The sequence below is a fragment of the Cyclopterus lumpus genome, chromosome 5, assembly GCF_009769545.1.
Source record: "Cyclopterus lumpus isolate fCycLum1 chromosome 5, fCycLum1.pri, whole genome shotgun sequence".
NCBI classification, from domain to species: Eukaryota; Metazoa; Chordata; class Actinopteri; order Perciformes; family Cyclopteridae; genus Cyclopterus; species Cyclopterus lumpus.
The window spans coordinates 6,167,945-6,191,358 of NC_046970.1; the positions used below are offsets into that span (position 1 = coordinate 6,167,945).

Below are 23,414 nucleotides of genomic sequence, written 5' to 3' on the forward strand. Positions count from 1 at the left end.
CACACACATAGTTTGCCAAAACATCGAAGCCAACCTCTTTCCCACGACTTTATAAAGTGGTATAATGTCACAATATTTGTGCTGGTTGCTAGTATATAAACATAAACTCCAGTGAAATCAAAATGTCCCAATTAAAGAAGAGTGAAGTGTGTCAACTGAATTTAATTTGTCTCTTGATGAAAAAGAGAAAGTAATTAGGAACGCGACAGCCAAAAATCATTTAGATTCATAGCTGTGAAATAACAATTTGCCTTTGTGTTTTCCTTTTAGAATTCCCACTGACATGTAAGCCTTTATTCTCACAGGATCTGCTGAAAAGTAGAGAAAGGCTGAGGGTAAAAGCCTGAGAGGTTTAAGTGTGGAGAAGTGTATATCCTCCAACCTCACCTTTCAGACTTAAAATTACAAATCGACAATACCTTCAAAGCCAGGGCCCCTCAGTAATGAACACCTGTGAGCAAAAGCAGGAAGAAGGACGCTCCGATTAATGTGAAATAAATTATTTCTACAGATCAGGCTCTTTCGTTTCATTAATCATTTTCTTTTCTTCGCCATCCACCACTGAGCAAGAGTTGCCGCTGCATACCTTTTCCAAATGAATTTGCTCTCCCTGCCTTAATCTTTCTTGCTATTTTCTTTCTATCTCTGCCTCCCTGTCACTCTACTTTTCTCTCGGACAGAATGTTTTATAGAGCGACCGTCTAGGTTTACTAACACAACAATTCCCCAGATGAAGAAATGCTTGGTTTGCTCCAGTGAGAAATGTTGAGACGTATGTCGGAATAATACTGGACAAGGTCTCATTTTTAAAAAGGGAAGCAGGAAGCGGCTGAGGATAGGGAAGGGGGGGGGATTTAAAATGGTATTTTGGTACTGCTAGCAGGTGCATATTGAAGCTTGTTGGCTGCACCGGAAGGAAGAATTGTATTAGCCAGAGGGAGAAACAGAAAGAAAGAGAATAACAGAATGGGAAAGAGAGACGGAGAGCGAAAAAAAGCGATATTGGCAAACCCTGTTGTTTACATGGCTGCCCAGATCCAAACACAGAGTTGGCCAGTGATTGGCCGGTTGTGGCTATGTCTTGGCGTGGGCTGCAGCGACAGCTGTTTGGAAATGATGGAAGCCCCTGAGAAGAGAGACAGGACAGAGCGGGACCACAAGAACAATCCAGAATTACTGTGAAATGGTGTCGTCCCAATCCATTCTCACCAACACAGCTCACTCTCGGTCCGAATGGAAAAACAGGACAACAAATCAACAAAAAGGAGAAAAAAAATGAAGACACAAATGGGAGACTTGTGGCGGTGCTGCACATTGCTGAAAGCAACATTTAGTAATTGGATGCCTTCAATTTTAAGTTGTCCTCTGAGGCATGTTTGCGGGCCTGTTTCATTTCACGCCTTCATCTCAGTCCAATGGGACAGATCATCGAGACATTAAGCCATGAAGACAAAATGAAATTTAAGCGTGCATGCTTATTAATGCTCCTTACAAAAGGAAACATCGACAACTATATGCACAAATAAGCCTATTTATTGGTAATCAAGGCATTCCGTGCCAATATAGCTTGACAGTGTAGAAGCACTAATCAATGTGGTAATCACTGCAGTTCCCGCTTACTGCGAATCTGGTCACTTAACATGTGCCGTGCTTCCACCCAACAGAGATCCAGATGGCAGTTTCGCTATTCGAAACTGCATTCGCAATAGATTATTACAGAACTATGTGAATACAGAGGAGGCAGCCCAGAGGCAAAAACAAATCAACCCATATGCTTAAAACGGGCATAACAGCCACTCTTATTGTTAAACCAAGCTTTCTACATCTCCTCCTCCATTTGACATTGTGTGTCTCTACATTCAGCTTCTTTCTCCCCTGCAGATTGTAACTCTGTGGGCTGAGCACACCCGGCTGTCAAATCCTGTAGCCTATAAAGAATGAGCGCAGGTGATAGCATCAGCAGAGATGGTCCAGGATGCCCTGTGGCATAGCACAGTGACACAGCAACTGAAGGGCTTATTAACCATCTCAAATATTCTACCGACTGTACTAGTTAACTGCATAACAACAACAACAACGACAACAACAACAACAACAACCAGGAAGCGGATAACGACGCACCGTGGACTGCATTCGCACAAACCACAGCATGCAAAGAAATCAGGATGCAGCTACAGCTCTGAGACAAAGTTTTTTGAACAGGTATATTCCTCATCAGGTTCGTCTGTCCGTACTCCCCCACAGCACCAACGCTGTCCTCACTGTCTGCCAGCTTATTGAGCCCCTCAGCTGTGTATTGTTGTGAGTAGCATACGATTCATTTTCTGTGAAATGTCAGACTGTGAGTGAGTCAGCCACGGCAGGTGCGTGGGATTTGGCATATACTGTAAATCTCTGGTTAACAATATAATGACTTAAAGGGGGAGCCCCTCACACACGGAAGTTAATGTGTTGGAGGAAAACGTACTCCACACAGACAAAGATCGGTCGCTTCCACCTGCCTGCGTGGCTCAAGCACAGTGAAAAACATACACCCACTCAAAAGACAATGGATGTCACTCAGGGTTCAGTTTGCGAGCATGTGACGGATGGATGCTCACATGCTCCATCGGGCTGTCGCTGCCAATGCAACTTTGTTTCGGTGATGGGAACGCATCAAAAAAAAAAAAACGCATCCCCCCCCCCCACACACACACACACGCGCGCGCGCACACACACACACACACACACACACACACACACACACACACACACACACACACACAGGTAGGACGAGCCAGCTCGTCAAAAAGATAATATGGTGATCGTGGCGCTCTGATGAGGCTATTCTGCCTTCTATTAAAAGTGCTGCGCTTGGAGCATATTTCACTCTCAGCCGTCAAGTGTTGGCTGCCGATGACTAAAAGAGGCACATTCAGTCACCCTCCCTGCACACTCTCTCCAACCCGCACACGTACATGCGCAGATGGATACGCTCAGGCACACTCACAAGTGAGCTGGAGGCTGTACTCGCACGTCTCCCGGACGTTGTGGCTACAGAATAGGATGTAAAGAGGGCTGGGTTAATAAAGCCTTCTTCAATTGCTGATGAAGTCTTGATGTAAAAGTGGGCAGTCTTGCTTTAAGACATGTGATCTGACTCTCTCTCTCTCTCAGCTCTCCCTCTCTCTCCCCCTCTCTCTCTCTTTCCAGCTGGGCTACATTGTAATACACACACACACACACACATACACACACACACGCTCACTCACACGCTCGCTCTGCCTCCCCGACACAGACTCTCTACTTAGTGCGTTGGAGAGAGAGACTGAGGCTCACACTATCAGCACCGCTTCTCAATGGGGGGACGCAGCCAAGAGCGGACAGAGCAGTCATTCCACTGGAGCCTTCCGCTGCACGCGTGAGGAGGAGCTGACAAGTGAAAAAGGGGGTTAAATAAGGAGTTCCACAGACGCAGAAGAGAACACGGACTGAAAGGGAGGAGAGGACTGGAGGAAGGTTTTTGTTTTGCACGCCTGTGGCCGATACAGCCGTGACATGATCAGCCTCCCCATCACCTCAAATCCAGGGCAGTTTGTGACACAGACCCCTGGGTGTTTTTGCTGCTGGTGACTGTGTTGCCAAGGATTTCAAAAAAGGAACTGAGCAGCGGGGTTCCACAGGAGAGAATACTGAGAGGAGGTTTTGGGGGGAAGGTGGTGGGGGGGAGGGGGGCGAGGGGGAACTGAATATTTGCCCTTTTTGGAGCGCTGTTCCGCTTCTCTGGTGCTGGAATTTCAGGTGGGAACCCCTTGCCTTCAAAATATGGATGGATTTAAGACAGAGGAGTGATTCTGACTGAGCTCCTTTCCTTTTACACTGCTCAGGTAAGTTGTGTGGGACTTTCCAGGAATACCTCTGGTATTTTGGGGGACGGGACGGGTGGGGTTTGGGGTGCTGATTTGACCAGGAAAACTATCTTAGGGATGCAGAGAAATGTGTCTGAGAGGAGCGAGGATGACACGACTTGACTGGGAGACGGGAGGCATGTGGAGAAGTAGGACAAACAGCTTGTGTATCATTAAACAATGATGCGTTGGACAGTTTCATAAGGTGTACATGTATTTTAACACCGTGGAAATACTGGCAACATGCTAAAAGACCTGCTATAGGTGCACTGCATTTGATAGGAAGCAAAAAGTTCAGTTATGAGATGGCAACCTGGAGTAATGTTGTGACACCTCGATCATCCCGAGAGGTCTCGCTTCCTGCTGCGTGACGAACAGACAGGATGCGTTGTGCGGAACGTGTGAGCTGCAAGACAGAAAACAGGTTTAATTTGATTAAATCAATGCTGCACGCAGGTGCATCGGTGGGTCTGCGCCTGCAGGTGTGCGTCTGCTGTTTATACTCCTCGAACGCTGGATGTACCGTGTACATATAGAGGAGCTGTCCTCTCAGTTGTTTTATTTGGGGGGGGGGGGGGGGGGGGGGGGGGGGGGGGGGGGGGGGGGGGGGGGGGGGGGGGGGGGGGGGGGGGGGGGGGGGGGGGGGGGGGGGGGTCGTGCTCTACAGAAACCAGGAGAGTTTGTTTCTTTTTATTTATTTATTTTTCATCCACAGCTGCTTTCTGTTCCTATGAAGTTGCCTTAAAACGATGCACATGCCGCTTGGTTGTTATTTAAAGTCTGCCCTGCGTCTTGCCATCCCGATAACCGGGGGGTGGGGTGGGGTGGGGGGGGGCTCAGAGTCTCTTTGCAATATGCAGCTGACCATGAGGCGCAACGATGCTTATGAATATGAAAGCCAGCTCGTCGATCAGAAATACTGTGTAGTTAAAAAAAAAGAAGAAAAAAGAAAGAAAAAAGAAGAGGAAAACATACCCACGGGAGGACTTTACATTTCCACAAAACCGCGGATTATGGTGGATTGAGTGCAGGGGTGGGGGATTTACAATGTGCTGTTCATAATGATATGCTTAATTTTCAGTGAATATTAAGCAGTCTCAATGTCACTGAGGGCACAGAGCATTTTAGTAGCCTAATGGCTTTAATCTCAGACGCACATCCAAACACAAAGTGGTTTATTTGGAGCGAAGCAAGGAAGCGTGTAGGCTTTGGTGCTTTCTGGAAACAAACGTAGTGATCAGGCCTGCTTTCATTCTTCAGACATTTGAAACACGTCTGTCTTATACAGACTCCTTATTGAAATGTGAAATTTCCATGGTTTTGAAGTTCATATTGAAGAGACTCCCCCGGGCTCAGAGTCTGCTTTATATTCTCCCGTGTATTGAGATATGGCAGAATCAAGCATTAAAGAGAGTGTAAGATTCCCACTGTCACATTAGAGCATCTGATTCACTCATAAAGTCGCCACCTCGATGAAACATGACTAATGTGATATCGCAGTGATGCAGCGGGTGACTTGGGTGGAATATATTCTTCTCAAAACTGACAGTTTGTTCAGTCCAGGGATTACTCAACACACCGAGCCACATTTTGGTTGAGAAGAAGTGGGCTGATGATTTTAAATTCCCCACTGCGGGGTCTTATATGAAGACGAGCGCTATGGTAACACCTGGAAAGGAGGAGAGCCTCGTTATTCAATGAGGGCTAAGGCGTGTCTCCATATGCTGGCCCTCACCAGCCATTAGCTGAACAAATCTACATAAGGGCTGTTTTTGCTTGGACATGTAGTCTACTATAAACCTTAAGGATATTTAAGGATTTAATGTTACTGATGTTGTTGTTGTTGTTGCTGCTATTAATGGAACTGTAATGTTAAAGGGGTGACATACATCATTATATAATCATTACAGTCTGACAAAAGCTCTTTTCCTTGTTCTGCATTTCATTCTTTATTTGTGTCTGGTTACGCTGACATATATTAATGAGATTACCTTTTACTTTTTGTCTGCAGGTTTTTTTCTAATATTATTTTTTATTGAAGTCTTCTCTTTATATTTTCATTGCTATTGTTATTGTAAAAAAAACCCACCTCTGCACACACCTTTAAATAAAACTTACCAGTATAGATTAAACATGTCCAAGTTATATCAGAAGATTCATCAGCATAATTACATTACATGTCATTTAGCTGACGCTTTTATCCAAAGCGACTTACAATAAGTGCATTAAACCATGAGTCCAAACTCATATATATATACTCACATATAATACATTGTTTCTGTTGTTTGGCACATGAAAGTAAACACAATGCGCGTTGTAAATATGTATTGTATGGCGACACGCATGTAATACCGTGTTTCCCCGTTGTTTCTCTCCCGCTGTGTTGTCGTCCTGCAGACTCGGCCTTACCATGTCCTGGTTGTTGGCCATGTGGATTAGCCTCGGCTTCCTGCTGCTGTGCCAGGCCACACTCTACCAGACCATCCAGCAGCACCACGTGGCCCGGCCCGGTCGCACCGACATTCTCACCCTGGGTACGTGCCCCTCTTTGTCGGATTTGGGCTTCGCAGCACAGCACAGCGCCACAGAGCGAGACGTTGCCCTCTCGATTGGGACAGCGGGCTCTCCGCTCTGGCTATTTAGTGCAACAGCAATGTCAGAATGATTTGCCAGCGTACTGTACAGCATCATCATTGTTCATTGTGCTTCTAATTGTATGTTGCATAGGTATATTCAGTCATACTCTTATCAATCAACTCGTACACATTAGTGCTTTGTAAGGAAGACATATGTAGACTGTCGGACTTTGCTTGTGCGGCTGAGCTGCACATTTCTGTTTTCATTTAAACATGGAAACCCTCTAAGACAAAGAGCATCGTCAGGCATGCTCGGTATAGGGAGACGATTTGTGTTTGCAGCAAAGAATTCTCCGCTACTACACCCTGAGACTTGCTGGCAGACTGTTACGAGCAGGGCAAACTAGGAGCAAAAATCCCTATTACAGTGCTGTGGCCAAGGGAGCTTTGATCACTGTGGCTTAGATGGAAATGACAATTATGTTTCCCTATTTTTTGCACTAGGAACGTTTGGCAATTAAGCCCGACGCCTTCTGCACCGTAGGGGCAAAAGGGGACAGTAGACGCCAAGGCGGATCAAATTCTCTGATTATGGAAAAGCTTACCAGTATTGCTTATGATGTATGTTGGAGTGTTACGAGGGGAAGTCAAAGGTTTTCTTCGAGCAAGAGCATAGGCTTTCTTTAAGCTTCTAACAATGAGTGTGACTCCCAAGCTGAACCGTCGTTCAGAGTGGGGCTCTCTCTCTCCAGAAGCCGAGCGGCGGTTAAACATTGATGCTATCTTCTGCGTGCATCCCCCTTTGTGTGTGTGCCAAGAAAAAGAAGAAGGAAAAACAAAGTCCACCATTGAATTCACCATGCCAGTGATGAACATTTGTGACTTTAAGCAGCATGTCGGAGAATTGGCTTACTTTTGCTTTGGAACAGCTGACACAGTAAAATCCCAGCTATGATAGATAGAAAGTTCTCAAAGTATCCCGGTCCCCTTAATTGGAACAAGAGGGTGAGGGATGAGCGACAGACAGCCTCCGATGAATTTTTAAAGGCTGGCTTCCAGTTTTTCGTTTTTTTTTTTTTCACCTCCCTTTTTGACTGGTTGGCAAGTCGAGCTCGGTGCCAAAGATGTACAAGGAAGTGCAAGGCTCAGTAAGTGTCTTTTGAATAATGCAGACTTCCCAAAGGGAAAGAGAGAAAAAATAAGACCCGCCACCCTCGACGCGGATCTAGAAGAGTCATCCAGGCAAAAGAATAGTTATGGCTGAGGGTTCTCTGGAAGGTGTCCTGTCAGACAAATCAACTCACACACTTACGACTCACAGCAGTCATGCACACGCTCACACATTTACACACCCTTTTCTCACCGAGGCGGTTGCAGTGTGTCGTTTTCATGGGCCCTCTGGGGATACTGGAGCTGTGGTCAGGACGCATCGTGCCTGAGAGGATGCATGCCGGGTTGATAAACGCACACTCTGTTGATTTGATCATTTAAAGTCTCAGATTTCCTTTCTGATGTTAGACAACAATAACGTCCCCCGAGATGTAATCAAAAGAGAGATGTAATCAAGTATACCAGCATTCGAGCCCTTCACACAGGCCCCCCTGAACCCGGCGGCGAGCGCGAGGCCGCTTTTTGGATTGCTGCACCAATCAGATTGAACTTTGGGCCCACGCTTTGCTTGGCGCAACGAAAAGCCGTCGCGGCGCCAAGCAAAGCCATTGGAAATTATGGAAATAATGGTTTCCCGAGCGCAGAGGCAGCGTTTGCCGCTTTCAGTGTGAAAGGGCACGTAAGACAGATGGTCTGTTAAAGTGTTATTCCAACACGAGGATACTCTCCAGAAAACTTTTAAAATTAAACAAACTGTGATGGATGACAGCCATAATTGGTGCTGGCAATCAACATCTGAGGATATGTTAACATATTTTACTGTCCTAATCAGCAAGCTTCACAGGGATAATGGTCTATCACAACTGGGAGCTAGGAGAGAACAGTCTGTTTCACCCCCCCCTCTCTCTCTCTGCTGCTCAGTAACTGTAACATTTAAAGTATATCATGTTTTTTTAAGAGGATTAAGCTGACATCAATCTTACTCAGCCGTGGAGTGGCGTTAACCGATCTAACCAGAACTGCTCTCCCAGAATTGAAATGCTATGATGCTATGATTAATATTTGAATTAGAATTGATTTTATAATTTGAGGAGCTCTCTGGTTTCATTGAGGGCAGCACCCTCAGATATAAATAGATATGGCTATGTAGGACGTAGCGAAAAATAAGAAAAAAAGAAAAGCTTTCGAGTTCTTTTTCGTAATGAAATCATGTTTCTGTGTTTCAAGAGGATGATGAAAAGATGTGTGATGTACACTCTGCCGTACAGAAAATTAAGTTGTAAAATGGTTTTGTTAATGAAGCATGAGAAATAAAAGATTCAAAATGTCTGCGTAGATAAACAGATTAATAGGAATAGCGTTTCATTTTAGACTCATACATGCCTTACATTTGCTAAGATTATTGATTCTTTATCTTTTTACTGCTTGATGACAAGATAGGTGAAACTGCATTGTCTTCTTAACAGTCATAATCCAAGTTTGGAAGTGAAATAGGGGTCGGTATTTATGTAAGAAAACATTTTTGTTGATATATTTTGCAACTCACAAACCATCCCACACAGACAGAGATACACAGACAAGGGGCTGTACTGATATCTGATGAGGATGTGAAGGTCATGTTGAGCTAGTTACAGATGTGGTTCTCCAGCCTGTTGAAGCATTTTATTTTTTTTGTTGAGAATTCTGCTTAAATCCGCTTTCTGCAACAGTGAGCTGGCGGTGCAAAAAAAAGAAAAAAAAAAAGTGATTGCTGAGATCAAGTTTCAAGATCGCATTTATTTTATTTTTCCTCGCAAACGTTTCCGTGACAAATCGGCATAGTCAGCGCCGAGGCGGAGATTGAGTAACGAGTTGCCTGACTGCTTTGTCACCTGCTCAGGAAGCGGCGCCGCCGCTCTCCTTCCCATGAGCCTCTGCTTCACACAGCCTGCCCTGCGTCCTGCTGGTGCCGCTGAAGATTGATGGCGGCCTGATTCTAGGCAGCCAATTCTGGTCTCTCAAGAAATAATCCACTACACTGACAGATGAGCTGAATGTGACACGACACACACACACACACACACACACACACACACACACACACACACACACACACACACACACACACACACACAAGCCCCGTTCGGCACTCTCTCCACCTGAAGTGCTCACTGCCAAGACTGCTGCTGCACAAACCAGGCCACTGTTGACAGCACATTGTATTGGACTCCATCACAAGTCAGTGGAAGTGTAACCGATTTACATTGTCACTGCATTGCTGAAGTTACTGTAGATTTGCTGTTGAAGTTGAACGCGCTCCCTAATGTGTTGTCCACTCAGTGTAGTACATTTTTGTCACGCTCAGCTGGTATACTGTATTTTTCTACCCTTGTTCAGCTACATACAGTAGCCATGTTCATAATTCATCAATACCCGGAGGGACAGTCTGAGAAGAACAACACTTCAGCTGCTGCTTTGTTTCATGATGACTCTGACAGGACAGTTTAAGAGAGTCTCAGATCGAATAGAACAACATGCTACCTGTTCCAGGTGCAGCTGTAAAACTCACTCGCATTGCCTGTTACACTTTGACAGCAGTTTTTTGCTGACGTTTTGTTCAACCTTTTTTTGGGGGGGGCAGCCATGACAGTGTACACGTGTACTATAATCACAGCACTGTATATAACATAGTATTAAATCCCCTAATCGCTGTTCATGAAATAAAATAAAAAATAGCACAATTAAATAATCAAAGAAATTAAATGACCCATGTGTGAATGGCGATGCCATGTTGTTGTTTTTGTCATGGAAAAGGCGAGGAACGAATGCAGCTATTGATTTGAGATGACTTGTTTAATACAATTAAAGATGATTGGAAGGCATTTTAATGTGCCATAATGCTCCCTCGGTGTAAAAAGAAAAATGTACCCTTTGAGGTGGAAGAAAGTTAGTACTGTAATTGATTAGTCACGATGCATCATATGGTGAAACAAGAGCTCATCGGTGAGGAGAAAACAACCTGTCGAAAATGCTGTAGTCCTCAACTTCAGCTTGATGTGTGTATTTAAGATCAAGTTTATTCACTGCAGGCGGTTGAAATAAACCGTAAGCTTGATTTAGGATGGCTGTCTCTCGGTGAATGAGGATGGGGTAGAAGTCTGGTTGCCATACGTACACGCGGCATGAATTGATTTCTTTCCCTTTCGTTCCATTACCGAACGGGTGGCTGCTTCAGAAGATTGGTGATATTTGCTGGCAGTGTTTGGGAATGTGAAGAAATTAGTTTCCCGGGCTCACAAACTGAATGCACACGCCGTTTTCAACTCGGAACTCATTTCGATACAGTTCCCAGACTCCTCGTTACAAATAGCTCACTGTTAGCGGGCTGAAAGGCAAAAGTGAACGTGCGCGTCTTTTTACGCAATCATCTTCAGAGTGCTAATCTCGCTGCTTCGCCTGTTCTGTGGAGGTGTAAGAGCTTTAGTGAACGGCACATCCATCCATACTGCGCTGAGGAACAGCTATGGGATTTCTGCGTTTTGCCATTAAATCAGCTTTATTTACACCCCCATTAAACTGCGGGGACTAATTACTGTGAGAATTGATGGTGAAAGAAAATTCAATTAAATTATAGTCACTTGAATGAATGACGCCTTAATCAGTTCTTTTGAACACATCCGAGTCATTAATGTCCACGATTGTGGAATAGCCTTTTATGTGGTTGCAGTATTTTGTCTGACTAAATATTCACTTAATGTAAAACATCTCTTTAAGAGCCATATTAAAGTACTGTGTGATTGAAATAGAAAATGCTATACGACAGATTTAATTAGAAACATTAATTTCTTTAACATGGGCATCTGCAAATCCTGCAAGCAAAGGAAGTACAATCCTATAATCTATATCCACGTGGGATTATAATTGCTTTGAAAACTGTGGGCTTAGGTAGAGAGCTGTGTGATCTCACTTTCTATCACACAGCATGCATGCCCTTCGAGTTAATGAAAGCAACCTTTCTAAAAACTAGGCAATAACTGCCTGATCATTCAAGGTGCCGAACAGCTCTTTCTCCGTGCCTGGCCTCTCCAGCCCCCAATCCCCCCCAGCCCTCCATCGTCTGGCCCCCTCTCCTCAAACGCTCCCTCCTTCCATCTCCTCCTCTCTATCGGCCCCTCAGACGATTTGTCATGGATCAGATGAGACAATTTGTCATGGATTAGTGCACTTAAATGTCTGTGTGATAGTGGAAGCAGTCACTGGAAAAGCTTAGGAATCCTATTACATTGCGTTTTATGGACGGTGAGAGGGGAGGTAGCAGTGGAGGTTGAAATGGCACTTTCTTTAGCCTGCGTACCGTTTCTTGACTTTTTCCTCCACACATAATCAGATATTCACTTTGAGGTGAGCTCCATTGACGCGTCTTAAACTGGGAAAGGAGAACAGAAGTTATATATTCTTTCCTGATTCCCCACTTGCTCAGTATCTTGCCATTTAATTGACTGTTCGCTAAGCCTGCTAAGCCTGTCAAGCATTCCGTTCTCTCTCAGCACATAAGCAGTTTACGATGATAACAGTAGATGAATCACTCAAAACGCTTGGTCACTTTTGAAACTATGTGTTCTTTATTTCAAACAGAAATTTAAAAAAAGCAGGTTAACTAACTAACTATGTTGAATTTCGTCGGCTGAACTGTCGCTCGAGAATTCGATGTTGCTAGTGAGCTAATGCTAGAGAGTTGCTTGAAAACTCTCTCCTAGAGGTCCAGATGAATTGTTTTAACCCAAGAACCCTGTTAAGGTGTTATAAATATGATTTAGTTTCTGACATTACCTCTAACCCTAGATACGCCCCTTGCCTTTGGAAAAAAATGCTTGGTTATTACATAGCTAGTAAGCCAGGTATGCTAACATTTGCGGCTTACGTCAGAGCTCGCAAACACAATTGAATTGATTCCTTTTAAATTTGCTCTTCTCACTGTCCAAAGTGTGGCTCTTATTAGAGTCTCGACAAGCCTTGTGATGGCTGCTAAGCTGTGATTGGAGGTGGGGTTTAGTAAACCGTGAATAAGGCAAGCGGCCTGAAAAATTAAGCCTACCTGGAAGTGCCAAAAACAGTTCTTCAAATGGCCAACTTCAAAGCCTGACATAAGACATGATTTTTGTCCCTATAGTTAATTCCCCCCTTTGTGAATATTATTACAACTCACATGCTAAATTATATCAAGGCTTAAAATGATGCATAATTAAGCGTACAGCTGCTTTGAGTGACAGGTGGGTGTGGTGGGTGCTATGCAAACAGTACCTGGACCAGCTCCAGCCCTACCCACTCATTGAAATATGGCCGCACTTCTGACTCTACAAAAACAAGAAGTCACTGGCCAAAATGATACGCTCAAGGCCAAAGCACTTACAATGATAAGAAGTTCAAGCTAATTGATTGTTTCATTGCATCATTAGTGGAAAGCAGCATCTACTCCTCTGCCATGTTGGACTGAAATCAACTACTCCACAAAATTCTAACTAAATAATTTATCTTCTATTGACATAAATGTAACTAAAACATCAGAGAGCCTGTGCAAATAGAATGCAGAAATCAATAACCAAATTATTAAAATGACTAGAATTACTAGAATAACCTGATTCATGTGCTCATGTACATATCATGAGTATTTACTCAGCGGCCTTGATTGGAGCAGATAGATCCTATTTTTCTCTGATGTGAGATAATTGTCGAGTCCACGGTGGCTATTTATCACAGGTGGCTCATTCCCAGAAATATTTAAAAAATAAAAGGAAGAATATGAAAATATTGCCATCTGTCGAGCAGTACCTTGAGATACACGTCTGTGTGTCACACGTCGTCCATTGGTTTTTAATTACTCCTCCATTTGTACTTTTGTTTAGCCCGATCTGATTCATTCCACCCTCTTGCTTCCCAAAGCAGCGGAAAGTTACTACATCGTACATTATTTCGTATCTTTATTCATACAATATCTTATGCAGCTTCTCGATCACCTCTCGGCCCCTCTAGCAGCGTCTCACTTAAGTGGAATGGCTTGCTCATGTTAATGGAGCAAAGAGACACACTGCCAGGTAATTGAGATGCAGCAGAGCTACTTTGTGGCATCATTTAGAACCACTGCAGGGGACAACTGTTACTCATTGAGTGTTTTGTTTGCAGAGGACTCCCTTTGCTTCAACCCAGTGGCAGACAAATTAGATATGGTCTTAACCATACTACTAATTTACTTTCTAAATCCCTTCACGTTGCTGCGTTGCTCTCTTTTCTTTAATCAAGAACACTTCCATAAATATGTTATACATAAAATAGATTACTTTCATCATAGTTTTTTCTGTGTGCGTATTTTAGTTACAATTGAGGAAATATGAACAAACTGGCTTGTTGACCTGACCCGCCATATTTCCGTGGCATGTTTTTCACTACGACTTCTGAAGTGTTGACACAGACACAGGAACATTATTGATTCTTAATTTGAGCTCCATCAATCTGATCAAATCCTTTTTCAATGACATTTTAGCCTCTGAAATATTTATATCTCGTCTTTACAGCTGCTGAAATACATAGTTTAATATGAATAATGGATCTCGTGACTGCTTGTATGTGAATGGGGTTTACTCAGCGACAAACTGACATTTCTCAAATTATGACCCAACTTTGGAAGTTTATCAGGTGAACAGATGAAGACAAATATTGCTCCATGTCTGCTGGATGTAATTCGCAACAATTTTCCCATATCAACTTATAATATGGTCATGTTATTATGTCAGTATTGTGTTGACGGCCCGTTTTCTGCCAAATCTCTTCGTGCAGGTTTTAGGTTCATGTCTTTTATTTTCCACCATCATGTTAACCCTCTTAACTTCCACACACCTTGCTTCCACACTCTCCCAAAATGTGGGAGAACCACTCCATATTTGCACCTTCTGTGTTTCAGAATAGTTTTCACGTGCATAATAACATTATATTTGAGCTGCATATTTTCAATTTGTTGCCAAGGTGACTTGCCTTCTCAGTTTGGTCCAGTGAATCATTCATTCCAGCCCTGACAGGGGACAAAAATGGATTATGGGGTTTTGAAATTATGGAAACAGAAATCCTCTTGCTTGAATATGTCCCACTTGTCAAACGAATGATTGAAAGTCTGTCTACATTTTCCAACCGGGAGTGCTCTGTCAGCATTAGCTGAGGTCTATTTGTCTTGTCTGATGTGTCTGGATGAATCTATGCGGCTGCTGTGCCAAGGCAGCGCCGTATTGTCATATCACAGCATTATCTGACAGCAGGCGCTCTAATAATGGAACTCAGGTTGAGATGTCACAGTTAACTGCTCATCACTGCTATACGTGAGACGGACGTGGCTAAAAACCTGAATAAATGGACAGGATATGTTATTCTCATCTGCATGAGCCACCATGTTGTGCTTTTCACACTATTGTGCAGCTTGTATTGAATGTGCCAGTCACTTGCACTGTACACGGCGTAGAATGGTGACAGACTGCTGGAAAAGTACGGAGACAATTAGAAGCCAGTGTCCTTGCAATGCATCTTCATTTGCCACAGTATCTTCAGCTTATGTCAGGTTCACTGAACATGGCTCGGTGCCCTTATGCGTTCCTACTCGGCGCCCGTTGCCCGGGACGGTGAGAGAATGAAGGATGAGGTGGCACTTGCATGTGTCGTCTGTCTGTAGCTTAGCCTAATGACCCAGAGGAGCTCTCTCTTTCTCACTCACACACACACACACACACACACACACACACACACACGCGCACACACACGCAGCTTTCATGCTCTGTGTCTGGATGACCACGTCTGCCTATTAGCTCCGCATCTCATCTGCCTCAAGTATTTAGTCTTTTTCTCACTCCTATTCTTTTACTCCCAAAACTCCTCCTTTCGCCTCTGTGGACTTGCCACAAAAAAAAAAGACACGTTTAACTTTATTAAACGTATTTATTATCTTGGGAAACTGAGCAAAGTTGGCAGTGTGTGTTTGCAAGGAAATATTATTCAGAACCTCAGGCAGCCAGGCAAGCTATGTCGGGTTTTCTCTTCCTCGTCTCACGTCCCAGAGGTTCAGGGGGTGTGTGCTACCGAGCTTTTCCAACAAAAAGACCTTTTGACCTGCTCTCTCTACATTTCCAAAAGAATTTAAATGAGGATTAGTGCCGACTCTGAGGAACTTGTTCAACCTTTCCCCTGAAGGAATCAGACAAAGTATGAGGATGGCATACGTGTGTACAAAATAGGAGTGTGATTGGTAGTGAGCTGATGGACTGAATACCTTTCCACATGCCGTCTTTGATCATAACATCTTTTCCTCTTCCTCGTGGATTCATGCCCTCTCCAAGGCATAATCTGCAAGGCGCACATGCATGCTAAATAAAGAGTGCGGGAACTGTACTGATGCCGAACCGGATCCCTCACCTCATCTTTTGTTATAATATATTTTTGAATCCGCATCAAGGCCTTTGAGCTTAAGCCCCTTCATGGAATGCCAACAAAAGAACAGCAGTTTTTATAATCGTACCGCTGATATTTTACATTTGTAGGATATCCCATATATCGCTAAGTTAGGCTGCAAAACATATTTCCACATCTGCATCCACAAAGCGGAAAGCATGGGGAGCTGCAATAGCATGTCTGTTCCCAACATTTGGCTCAAAACACACACCACAGCAAATATTAAAGCGGACAAATCAATGTAGAGGACGTGCATGGTTAATCTCCAGGTCTATTTCATGCTGTAAATTGAGTTCCCCAGACAAGCTAAATGCTGCTATGTGTTACTTTTCTTGTTCCCATTGACGGCCTATGTACCTGTGAGTGTGTGTGTGAGTGTGTGTGTGTGTGTGTGTGTGACTTGGTGTAAGCATATAATGAAAATGTTTGCTCACAGCTGAGCCAATGTGCTCCGCTCTTGTCAGGATCAAGGGCTTTAGTTTTGCTCAGAGCAGATGCAAAGAAGCACAGTAAGGGTGTGATGTTCCGCTGAAGAGAGAAGAAGTACCTCTGGCTCACTTACTGTATATTAGCTTTTCATATTACGTTCCACCTCTTCCCCTGTTTCGCTGAGTGCAAGGAGAACAGTGCTCAAATCTCGACAAGGTTCACCCCCCCCACCCCTTCTCTTAGGTGCAATCAAAGCAAAAGCCTTTGATTTAACCATGAATAATATACATAAATGTGTTGTGATACATTCGGTGGAACGAGCACCACCTCTCTCTAGTTTGGATTTACCCTCTTATTTCTCTTTTATCTTATTATTTTACAGCATTCGTGTCAGACAGTGAGCTGGTACAAAGAGAAGCTTGGCTTTGTCTCACTCAGTCGCAGACAATGGTGTTAGTTCTTCACTATCTGAGACACGTTTGGTCACACTTCCACTACCTGTATCATCTGTCCGATTGCAGGTTGGATATGCTCACATGTTGTTAGCGTGACACTAATTCTCTATACGTGACGCAGCATCACTTTAACATGAAACATGGCCTTTACAGGAGTTGCCGCTTCTCACAGATTGTTGGATTATGGAGGAGCTGTGCACTTCCTGTCAGGGTAGTCACACCACACCGGGTCTCCGTGCAGCGGCATGTTGCTAGTAGTGATGTTATTGCAGATTTGGATGATACACATGAGAGGGCAGGCAGGTTAGACAGCATCACTTTTTTCTTCAGTAAATGAGAAATATCCCCCACAGCTGCAGCCGGGGTGACAACGACTACTTGTTCCACTGGTGTAATGTAGTTGGAGGTGTACACACGAGGGGAGAGGGATACAGGCTAAGAAGGGTGGACATTTATGAACACTTTTGGAGGCCTGAGCGGTGAAGAAGATGGAAACTCCTGAACGGGGCTTCGTTAAAGGGATCTAAGAATAAACTTTACTCTTGACATTATCTGTTTCTGACGATCTGCTCTCCGCTCTGACATTGTGACATCCACCCTACCACAATGTGTGCTTTGGTCTTGGGTTGTGATGTGCAAATAGAAAAGGATCCGTTCCACTCAAGCACCCACCGAGGTGCAATAGTGTTTTCATTTTCGACCACGAACCTTCTGTTAGATTGCACCTTTGCCTTTTGATAACTTGGTGTTAGATGTGTCACACAGATTCCAGTCCAGAAAATACTGTCAGACAGCCATACTTTTGTTGGCTTTTCTTCCAGTAGAATAGCAGCATCACTTTTGTTTGTGTCCATTACCGAAATAATGTTACCGTGCAAGCCGCATTTTTATCGAACGCACTGCCAATTCTTTTTTAAATCGACTTATCTTAAGATGCTTTTACAGAAACAAGTTTACAATGTCAAATAAATCTGAAAATGAACTGCTGTTCTGGCTCACAAAAGATGCCTCAAATAAAGATAAAGGGATGTGGGGAATAGAGTTATGGCATCATGTTAGAGAAGGGTTATTGCTTGTGGAGGTCTCCTATGAGAGACTGAAAACACAATGTAACACAACCACCAGAAGCAGTCGGTGTTTGGTGTAAAGTTGGATCAGGATATTAATGTTTTATCTATTCCAGTTATGTCTTAATATTTATTTTCCTTATTTTCCTTACTTACACACTGTAGTAACACGTTTTACTTGCTATAAAAGTGTAATTTGGTTCTAATCAAGTTTCAGGTCATTAAATGGTACAGTAGGTCCATGTCTGGTTAAAACCAAATCTATATTGGTTTTAAATTTGATCAAAAGTCTACCTGAAATATTATGTGATGCAATTAGGTCAGCTGATGCATAAACTGATAAGAAATCACATTATAAACAAACAAACAACCAAACCAAATCAAATTAAGGGTTTGTATTTCATCAGAATTGCAAATCTGCGTCTGATAGCTTCTCAAGTGTGAGGATTTTGGTGTTTTTTTAAAATATATAATCATAAACTGATTATCTTTGGGTTTTGGACTGTTGGTCTGATAAATCAGCAAATTTGAAAATGTCACCTTGGGCTAAGAATATTGACTGACTGAGATTTTAAAACAATAGAATCAGGAAAATAATCAGAAAATGAATTTATAATAATTATTGTTTCTCTTTTTATCACCCTTTGTACCACTGCTTTAGCCTTTGTAAGTGCAAAGAGTTTCAATCAAATCACATCATCCAAGCATATGATACAATAACCTACTGAGCAAGACATTAAATGATGTCTTTGTTCCTAAATGGTGGGAATCATTCTCTGTATCACCGCCAGAATGAGATGATGACGACCGGAATTAACTCGAGTACCACTTCAGCGCTGAATCAATGAAGGCAGATTCTGTGGGGGCATGAGGAGATAAAAGTTGTGCCTATAACAGATGTTATCCATCACTAGCGCTGGAGATGAAGGGACCTCTTTTAGCCAGAGGAGCGATGTGCTAATGTTAGTAATATTGGTGATATTGGAAGGTGAATACGAGCCCCCCCGTAAGGTCTTACAGGCTCTTGTGAACACGCCATCTCATCCTGAGGTGAATTGGATTGAGGAGTGAGTACAGATCTCGTAAGTCCCCTTCTAGGAGCCACGGCTCTCTCTGCAAGGGCACTTGTAATAGGTGTCTTACACATGGGACAGCACATTGAAACATATTCCTAGTCTTAAATGAGGAGTGTGGCTCTCATACTGTACACGTGGAGGCAACAACTGTAGTTGAATTGCTAATCTTGGCAACCTTTTATTGTTAGCCAGGCAGAATGCCCGTGCCCATGTTTTGTGTGAATAAAGACTATTGAATCTATGTTTTCTCTTCCTGTTCAAGCCTCGCTGCCATTTGGAGGAGGCAGTGTTTGAACAGCGAGTTTGGCCAATCAATCTCAAGTCCCCTGTCCAACGACTAGACGGCCATCGATCATCGTTGACACGTTAAATCTCTTTCCCAGCAAGAGGCCAGTTACCATGTTGCTGAAGCCGGGCCGGGCCGGTCCATTTGATCAGGGAGATGCTGTATTAGTGGGCCAAGAGCGTGCGCATCTGTGTGTGGCTTAGCGCCAAACTGGAGCTGGATTTTATTTTACAGAGGCCTGTTAAATGCCCAATATCAAAACTCCGGGGATTAGTTTCTGTCTGTTGCTCAGGGTGAAATGTGTAATCTCATATCTGAGAAGTGGGAGGGTGAGGAGGAGGAAGGAGGGGATTTCTGCCATTAATGTCTAACCTTTAAAAAATGGATTTGCAAGTGTGACGAGATACGGGCCCGAATGTGATCGCAAAAATGTCTCGGCTCTGTGACAAGAAACAGGGAGCAAAAGAAAGGGGAGTCAATCACAGCGTTCACAGTCAAGTTAAACACACCGCGCTTAATGAAATGCCTTTCATCTATTATTAAATGTGTGTACAAGGAAAATGAATACTTTGTGTACTTAAGCATAAGTTCTCGTGTTCGAAGTAAAATTTAATATTTTGACAGCGCAGCACAAAGCCATTCCCATGAAACACTTTGAAAAGAAATCATCTGTGTAAGTGGTGGTGCTGGGAAATAGTGTAAACAAGCTCATTTGGATGCCAATAGCAACAACACTAGTATCTCACTTTCACAGGAAAATGAGTTGTTCTCTTTAAATGAAGACAGAAAAGAATACAAAACAATACGTTTGCACTTTCACACACACAGACCCAAAGAAGATGTTTCATCCTAGTGTTGAAGAAAAACTATGCAGCGTGATTCAGCCAATGTTAAATAGCAAGATAAGCATTGGGCCTATCAGAGTAACTGTGATAAGTATCCCATTAAGTGCCCAATGGCTTCCACTTTCTCTTTGAATGAGTAGATGATGAGTGGGGGAATGCATATTTAATGTCTCGGGTAGAGTGCTCAAGACACTTTCTGGCTGATTGCATCACACTCGCAGTAGGTTTGACAATGTCAAAACCAATCTTTTGACTTGCCTTGAAAATGTTCATGACCAACTTTCCTTAGCGCTGCCCTCGTTTGACATTCATCGCGATTCATTTCGGTTCGCGACACACATCGCCTGCACGTATATATATATATGTACGTTCAGCGCTCACTCTTTCATCACGTGTCACTCTTTCATCACGTGGACTGGCTGGGCACTTGAGCGCTGGCTTTTCAATGGCGCTACAATTGCACACACTTTTGAGAGTGTAAAGCGAAAGGTTCACGCTGTACGGAAATGTTACCGATGACCCGGAGCAGAACTATTAACACGGCAAGTCATTCTAGTTTTCTAGTCTGTAATTAAGATGTATTCATCAGACTGTGTTGAAAACAACATTAACTGTGGATAGTTTTTCCATTGGTTGCTGCAATGTGCTGCTTTGGCAAACAGTATTTCAATATATATATAGATAGTGTTTGGTTTAAATGAGAGTTTTAAGAGCCAAGGGGAGTTTACTCAGTATTCATCATGCATGTCCAATTCATTAGCATTGAGCGCTTTAAAAGGGTATCCCACGTCTCAGATCTGAATTCTAATACCTCAACTATATCAACAAATTAGTAATTCAGATAACTCTGAACCAAAACGACTGTGGTTTGAATAAGTCAATGCGGGGCGTCAAATCATTGCATGTCTTAACGCCGGCTCAGGGCATGAGCAGTTGCATGTGGATGTGGGTTTTCAGTTTTCGGAAGAAAATGACGGCTTGTTGAAATAACTCAGGCCTCAAAAGAGAAAACAGAATAAAAATGTGCGACGGAGGGAAGCACTTTTTTTTTCTTTCTTTCCTCTTACTATCTATTCCCCTTATTGCACGCTGTGCTAAGACTAAAGCATCAAAAGTACCAAGCGGGTCCTCGTGCTTCTGATTAAAAGCTGCTCGCTGGATGTACGAGATCATAATACAGTTTAGCGACATGACTCACCCTCTGGTCGTCTGCGGTCGTGTCTCTTTGAGACACCCCCGTCATTCAGTACCACATTGATGAGATATAAGTGTCTCATGTCTCTTCAAAGTACAGCCCGCTCCCTGCGTAGCCCTGAGTACAGCATGTAGATGCCAGTTGATAGACAGCCAATTTTCCTATTGTGGCTCTTTTGTAAATACAGCCGTGAGCTCTGGACCATGTTGATGAGTTAGCCTACTGTAACACGAGCCAACGCTATTCACCGAGATGAAAAGGTGTGTGCGGAGTGGGGGGGGTTGCTGTCAGCTTGTGTGCTTAGACCCTCAGTTCACACCAGTTGGCTGGTCTGAATCCAATTCATCAGCCCTTAATGGACTGCACAAATTGTCTCTCTAGGATCTAAACTCGAGGAGTGGACAGACAAGGAGGGAATGGAGTGGGCGCATATGGAGCATAGTGTTGAGCACAGCAAACAGGCGAGTCATTAAATGTAAAAAAACATTTTTCTCCCTGTAAATCTCCCTGTTTTTTTTCATTTTTTTTCTTGTCCTTAACGAACGGACTTCCAGGCATCTCAGAGAATAATTATTGGCTTAGAAATAAAACTTTCACTCTTGAGAAAGTCTTTCATTCACACGGAGCAGCAAAGCTAAATCGAAACAACAGCAAGAAAAACAACAACCTTGGAGCAAATCTGTGATATCGGGCTGTAAAAATGAAGATGACTCGACTTGAACTTGACAATTAGCGTCCACCTGAAATTTCCGTCTGCGTCGCGCCGCACATTCGAACGGTCGTCTCGCGCTCCCATTTCAATCGCACTTTGGAAGAGCGGGTGCGAATGTCACTGCTGCCATTTTCCAGCGAACACGCACCTGCAGAACGAAAATTACAGATGGCACGTTACAGTAGCAATGAGCATCTGTTTCTGCTCAGTGGCCGGTGGATTCAGCTGTGAGCGGCGCGGTGGAGATCTGAGAGCTATCTTTTTCTCCTCAAACCCATTTGCTCCCCTCCATTTCCCTGCATTTGAACATGATCACAGGGCTCAGCAGCAGCAACAACAACACAAGTAAATTGTCACTCATTTACTGAGGGTCGGCAACACTTACTGGGCACTATGTTCAACTCCAACGGGCCTTTGATCCCATTTGTGAATGGCGAGGGGTTTATATGTACCAGCTTATGAGAGTAATACTCGTGCTGTCGCAATAACCGCAATACACAAGCCAATCGGCAAGCAACAAACACTTTGTGTACAATTTTTTTCTTCTTCCGTTTTGATTTTTTTGTCACTTTTTAACATGCCGTCCAAAACACAATGGGGGAGAGTGCTGCAAGCCCTGTCTTCTACCTTGTGAGGGAAATATACTTTTAGTTTGTCTGTCATTTAAAAATCAGTTTAACAATTTGGGCTGCCAAATAAGAGGCTAAAAATAGTCTAAATGAGAGGCTAAATAAGAGGATACATTTAGTGAATTAATTTGCGTACGGATTTTTTCTTTTTAAATGATTAAGCCAATCATTATGACCGTGGGGGAAATTCCTTCACCGTGACAGCCCCTATGTACTACAAACAAACATTGTATTTCTAAGAAAGAGTCCAGGATTGTCCTGTAAAGGTGTTTAATATCAGAGCTTTTAAACTGGAGCTTTTACTGCAATAGCTCCATTGCAAACACACCTTTAATTCTATAGCCCCCACAGAGTTTCTCAGCTTGGTTTGTCTGCCCTCTCTCCATCTGTCAAATTACCACCCTCCTGACTTGTTTCACTACAATTGATTACTTAGTACAATTTGGGAAGAAGAGAAACACAGGTGGTGGACTGTCTCACTTTATCTCTTTCACTCCCCTCTCTGTGTTTTAAATGGAAAGGAGAGTGGGAGAGAATGAACCCATCTGGAGCACAATGACTCATCAGTCCTGTTTCTCCAAGGTTGGTAACACCCCTAACAATCTTGGAGCTCAAACAGTCCCCCAGCTACTGCTGCCACAACATCACCGGTTATATCAGAAAACATGCCGCAAAATCCAGATG

At 43.4% G+C, this 23,414-nt stretch overlaps 1 protein-coding gene across 1 annotated transcript in view; it reads left to right on the forward strand.

The window, feature by feature from the left end:
• Positions 1 to 3,769: 3,769 nt before the first annotated feature.
• Positions 3,770 to 23,414, forward strand: part of LOC117731205 (chemokine-like protein TAFA-1) — a 94,732-nt gene continuing 75,087 nt past the window's right edge. The window contains exons 1-2 of the mRNA XM_034533396.1: positions 3,770 to 3,866; positions 6,285 to 6,421. Coding sequence (XP_034389287.1) covers positions 6,298 to 6,421 — 124 coding nt within the window. The 5' untranslated portion in view covers positions 3,770 to 3,866; positions 6,285 to 6,297. The remainder of the gene's footprint in view (positions 3,867 to 6,284; positions 6,422 to 23,414) is intronic.